Source organism: Teleopsis dalmanni, chromosome 2, assembly GCF_002237135.1.
Source record: "Teleopsis dalmanni isolate 2A chromosome 2, ASM223713v2, whole genome shotgun sequence".
In the NCBI taxonomy this organism is placed as follows: Eukaryota; Metazoa; Arthropoda; class Insecta; order Diptera; family Diopsidae; genus Teleopsis; species Teleopsis dalmanni.
Genome location: NC_051847.1, coordinates 190,847,428 through 190,853,424, shown reverse-complemented (window position 1 = coordinate 190,853,424; position 5,997 = coordinate 190,847,428). Strand labels below are relative to the sequence as shown.

The following is a 5,997-nucleotide window of genomic DNA, read 5'->3' as shown; positions in this document are numbered from 1 at the left end:
TGGTGAGATATTTTTAAATTTATTACAACTAACCTTTAGCAAGTAGTCAATGAAGATTATGAAAAAAAATCATAAATGAAAAAGCGTGATAGTTAAAGAAAAAACACGCGTAAAATATTCAAGATAAGCCGTCTTAATATAATTTAGGAGTTATTTATGAATCGAAATATACCCCATAAAACATACTTATATTGGACATTAATAATCTTATCGCTCCAATCGTTTTTATTGTGTAAGTAGCGAATTCGTATTTAACATTCAGAAGCCTTTTGCACTGATCCGCACTTGCTAAGTACCACGCAGTTTGCATTAAAATGTCGGGCGGTTACCACGGAAAACTACTCACACTTTTCATACTTACACTTCTCACAATAACAGCACAGGCTTTGCCAAAATGTGATCGAAATGATGAGGATTGCCGTGAAAGATTTATGCATCCTGACTTACCCAACGAACCACCGAAAGATGTAGTAAATTCCCGCGCTTATGAAACTGAGAAATCAAATGATTATTGGCTTAATCAAGGCAAAGAATTCATCAAGGAAAAACTAACAGCACAGTTAAATACAAAACGTGCCAAGAACGTCATTTTATTTTTGGGTGATGGTATGGGCTTGACCACTATTGCAGCCACACGTAATTTACTTGGTGGCGAAGAAAAAAGTTTGGCATTTGAAAAATTTCCCTACACAGGATTGTCAAAAACCTATGCCATAGATAAAATTGTTTCGGACTCTGCCTGTACTGCAACAGCTTACCTATGTGGCATCAAGGCCAATGAAGGTACTATTGGCGTAAACGGTCATGTACAACGAGACGATTGTTTAGCTATGCAAGACCAAGATAATTATGTTTACTCTATTGCTAAGTGGGCTATGGATGTTGGTAAATCAGCTGGTGTTGTCACAACAACCAGAATCACACATGCCTCGCCGGCAGGCGTTTATGCACATACTGCTGAACGTGACTGGGAAAATGACAGTGAATTGAAAGAAGACTGTGGTTCAGATTCAACTGCACAGGATATTGCATATCAGCTTATACACGGTGAAGTGGGTAGTAAACTAAAGTTTGTTATGGGCGGTGGTAAAAAACACTTCATTGACAGTAGCCTCTATGAAAAAGGGGAACGTAGTGATGGACGCAATCTGATTAACGATTACAAGCAGCAAAATGCTAAAAACTTGTACGTTGAAACGCATGAGCAGTTGATGAATGCAAATCTCGATGAGGCGGAACGCGTATTTGGGCTCTATCAGGACAGTCATTTATTGTATCATTTGGAAACTAACGAAACTACAACACAACCAACTTTAGAAGAAATGACACGGAAAGCAATTGAGTACCTGAGCAAAAATGATGAAGGTTACTTTATATTCATTGAAGGTGGACGTATCGATTTGGCGCATCATGATAATATGGCACGCATTGCATTGGATGAGGCTGTGGAGTTTTCCAAAGCAATTGATGCGGCACGCGAAATGACAAGCGAAGATGATACATTAATTGTTGTGACTGCGGATCATTCGCACGCCTTCAGTTATGCTGGTTATCCGGTAAGTTACAAATCCCCTTTGTTAACATATAAACGAATTAAATATTTTACTATGAAAAAGACTGAAAAAAAGTTGTCCTGAGGACGTCATGCATACATAAGCTAAACTATAATAATATTGCTGTTAAAAAAAATTCTAATGAATAAATAAATAATGTCACTTGATTAGTTACTAAACTTTCAAAAATTAAGCTATCTGAAACACTAAAAATTAAAAACAGTAAGTTAAAAAAAAAAATAGAATAACTAAACTATTTTTTGTTATCCTTAACATATTTTTGATCCAATTGTATATAATTATATGAATATATATAAATAGATTTGTTTTTGTTTCTAGTACCGCGGAAGCGACATTTTCAGTCGCACAGTTGCCACGCCTGACGACCAAAAACCATTTTTAGTACTTAGCTATGCAAATGGTCCAAGCTATGATACATTTTATGACGTGGAAAAACATGAACGCCGCGATCCTTTACAAGTGTTAACAGGCGATGCACATGATTCTTTTCCATCAACGTTACCACTTGACTCTGAAACACATGGTGGTGATGATGTGGCTGTTTATGCTTCAGGGCCTTGGTCGCATTTATTCACTGGAGTTTATGAACAAAATGCAATACCACATATGATGGGTTATGCTGCTTGCTTGGGTGAAGGATTAAAAGTTTGTGACAGTCCTTAATAGAGAAATGAAAATTGCTTTTATTTTTCGTTTCATAAAATTTGTGTATTATTTTCTCAATTATATTTATTATTATAAAAACTAAATTATTTAAAATAATTTTAAATAAAATTATTAATGATTTTTATTGTGTATATTATTAACCCACACATAAATAAGTTTCTTTTTACTTTTGAATTCGATTTCAAAATATTTTATTTTAACTTAGGTAAGATATTATAGTGTGGATACATATCATTTCTTAATACTTTAAGTTTATATATCAAAATATAAGCTTTATTTTTCGTAAAGATTTGAAAATTCAACATGGTCAATTTTTCTTATTATTTTAAAGTCATATTCATTTAAATATATTTTTATTTTAAGCAAACTATAAAGATGTTAACGAAAACGAGATAATACTGTGGATTTCTGAAAAAAAAATATTCAAGATTTTTGTTATCACAAATAACACCAATGCGACATTACGAATTAATTTTACTATAAAATTGAGTGTTACGAACTTCTACAGTTACTTGCCACTCGGAATAAGGTTAGTCTGTACTGGGTTCCGGGCCACAGAGGAATTTTAAGAAGTAAACAAGCGAATGAGCTAGCCAGAGTTGCATCAATAACTGCTTTTACAGGCCCTCAATCCTTTTGTGATTTAAACTGGGCCAGTATAAAACAAATAATCAAGGAGAGAGAGAATCATGTGCTGCTGGTGTACTGGGAAGACTTCGCATGACTTAGACAAAGCAAAGTTCTGATCAAACCGTACTCCTACAAAAATATTCTTAAATTCTGAAAAGATAATTTAAGATCGATAACAAGTTTCGTTACAGGACATTATGGTCTGAAATATCATATTCATAAACTACGATTATCTGCTAATTCGGAATGCTAATTATGTATCGAAGATGATGCAAATTTTTTGTGGCTGTACAACTTTAACAACACACAGTAAAAATTTATTTCATATGGAATTTCTGCCAGATTTAGTTTACAAAGCTTTAAGGGCTTTGTGTAATCAATGGTGAAATTGGTACAATAGGACTTTTCTGACCGCAGTACCAGCTGTTGGGCGATTTCACGTCATTAGAATTTTAATAATAATAATACTATAAAATTAATTAGAAAATGTATATGGTACAATATAGAGTACTATAATGAAGGTTAATTTCCAAGTAAACAAAGCACTTCCATCATAATAGTTACTTATTCTAAGTACTACTGCATAGTTATTGTGGATGTCCTATTTAATACATCAATTTAGTTTTTAGAATATAGACAAGACAGAACATGTCTTCTGTTATTGTCATTGTTTTCTTTCATGTTTTCTACCATATATATCTATTTCTATCACTACACCTTTTTATTTATAAGTATGTTTAATGTCATTCTCTCCTTATTTTAATGAATGTTCATTACGTTGTTCATGGATTTTATTATTCTATTTTTATTTATAAACTTTATAGTTTTTTTACTCGCGCCAGTGATTGTTTTTTCGTGGCCTCTTTATTCTTTTAATAAAAAGCCAACATTTTTAAAATTTTCTGTTTATTGCAGTATTTCTTTCCATTTCGTCATATTTATTTAGTTAACTTTTTTCTGAAATAATAATATTTAATAATAAATTAAATAAAATCAAATTTAATTAAAATTTTTTATTCACATAAGTTAACTAACCTATGTAATTTCTTTTCATAATCATGTTTTAAATTATAATTTTAACAATTAACAATGGCCTAAAATTTTTGGCTCATGCTCCATCTAATTTCTTTGTTGTACTGATTATGCCAAAATTCTTTATCACCTCCAACCGCTATTCAGAAATGAAAATCTCAATGCTAAAAACAGGAAACTGATATATAACCAAATAATTCGTCCGTTACATCTATATGACTGTGTAGGGTTTAGCAAAGTTTCAAACACTACTATTCACCAGCTAGAAATTGCACAAAGCCAGGCTCTAAGAAGAGTTTTCAAAATTTTGAAAGTTTAGTTTATTGCTTAGTCTGATAAAGTGATAAACAATAATCTAGTAAAGGTGTAAAGAGGGGTTTTGACAATACCTCGAGTACAAAAAGAGTATAAGTGCTTAAGTGCACTAGCTCAAAACAGCATCAACATAGTACTGACTATATTAATTATATAAAAATTATTTTCTCCAATGTTTCTCAAATTATTTTCTATTATTTACAGCCACTTTTAAATTAAAATTCATTTACTATAATAATATATAGTAAAATATCGAACCTTCTTTACAAAAATACAAAAAATTTATATATTAAATCAACAGAATCCTATTTGCGAAAACTATGCCTTTATACATAAATGCCTTTACAAATGCATTAAATCACTGCTAAGAATAACTGCACATTAATTTTAATTTATGGTATGTTGCTTTTATATTGTCAAATCTGTAAACATGTGAACACACCGGTAGCAGCAATTAAAATCCAAATGAAGGCAATAACAACTTGCAACATTGCACGTGTCATACTGCCACATTGCATTGCAAATATGGAATATGCATTTTTATTGCTGATTATCTTCACATGCACGAAGATTATTGCTCCCAGAAGATTTCATTTATAACGTATGATATGTCACATATGCAATTGAGAAAACAATCTGGACTTACTCAAGCTGCACATTTTACTGTAATTACACTTAACCTGAATGCACAAATTTCGTCAATTATGTCAGCATTATGGAATCAAACAATCCCCTTGAGGTGAAATGCTATGCATATTTATCCTTAATATGCACAAATATTTAAATTATGAGCCATCAGATCCAATACGAAGGTGTGAAGTTGTGCTTTTGCATATTTTAAATATTCATGTATGTTAATCAGTGTGCTCATTTAAAGCACCTGTTTATTTATAATATTAAGCACACAACAAATTGAAAAAGCCAACATGAATTGTTTGCACAACGTATCGTATGAGTGATTTTTGTATTTATGTACACATGCATTTACATTTACATATATTTGAACAAGATTTTGTAACGATATTATAAACAAAAAAAAAAATTTATTTGGATCACTTTTACGTGCTACATTATTTTATTTAATATTAACAGAATCTTATTGAATTTTAATAAATTTCTGATTAAAATTAACTAAAAGTTTATAATAAATTTTCTACACAAAGAAGTATATACATAAGTACGATTTACTTTTATATTAAATATTTAATTATTTACAAACTGTTAAGGATTTAATTTAACTTTTAAATTGAAAATTAAATAAATAACTAACTAACACTTCAGTAACGTTTAAAGTGATTAAAAATTCAATCTGAAATTGCTATGAAGTCTGCTAGCTGTATATCATAAGAATTATTTCAACAAAGCTATGGTTTACATCTATAATATGATAAAGTACAAAAGTTTCTGTATACAACGTATGCCTAAAATCGATTATAAAATTTCACATAAACAGCAGTATCAAAATTCTTATACACAAATGCTTGTAAAACCTTCTGAAATTATTGTGACCCAGGTAAGTAAGTAATGGGCACTTATGGAGATCAATTCGTCTAAGCAATAAAAGTACTTGAATAAAATACAAGAAGTACTGATAAAGAAAACCAAAAATAATAATACGAAAAATCTTTTAACTAATTTCTATATTAAGTATTCGACAAAGCTAGTATTAGACACAATGTGACTAATTAAAAAAGTTAACTTTCAGCTGAACAAAGCACTTCGTTATAACAGTTACTAATTCTAACTACTATCACATGGTAGTGGTGTCCTACTTGATGTC

General features: G+C 30.6%; 1 protein-coding gene across 1 annotated transcript; it reads left to right on the top strand.

Moving 5' to 3' along the window:
* Nucleotides 1–252: 252 nt before the first annotated feature.
* Nucleotides 253–2,289, top strand: LOC119681448 (membrane-bound alkaline phosphatase-like). Its single transcript, XM_038094644.1, has 2 exons — nucleotides 253–1,556; nucleotides 1,893–2,289. The coding sequence occupies exons 1-2, from the start codon at nucleotides 315–317 to the stop codon at nucleotides 2,235–2,237; spliced, it is 1,587 nt and encodes a 528-aa protein (XP_037950572.1). The 5' UTR covers nucleotides 253–314; the 3' UTR covers nucleotides 2,238–2,289.
* Nucleotides 2,290–5,997: the final 3,708 nt, after the last annotated feature.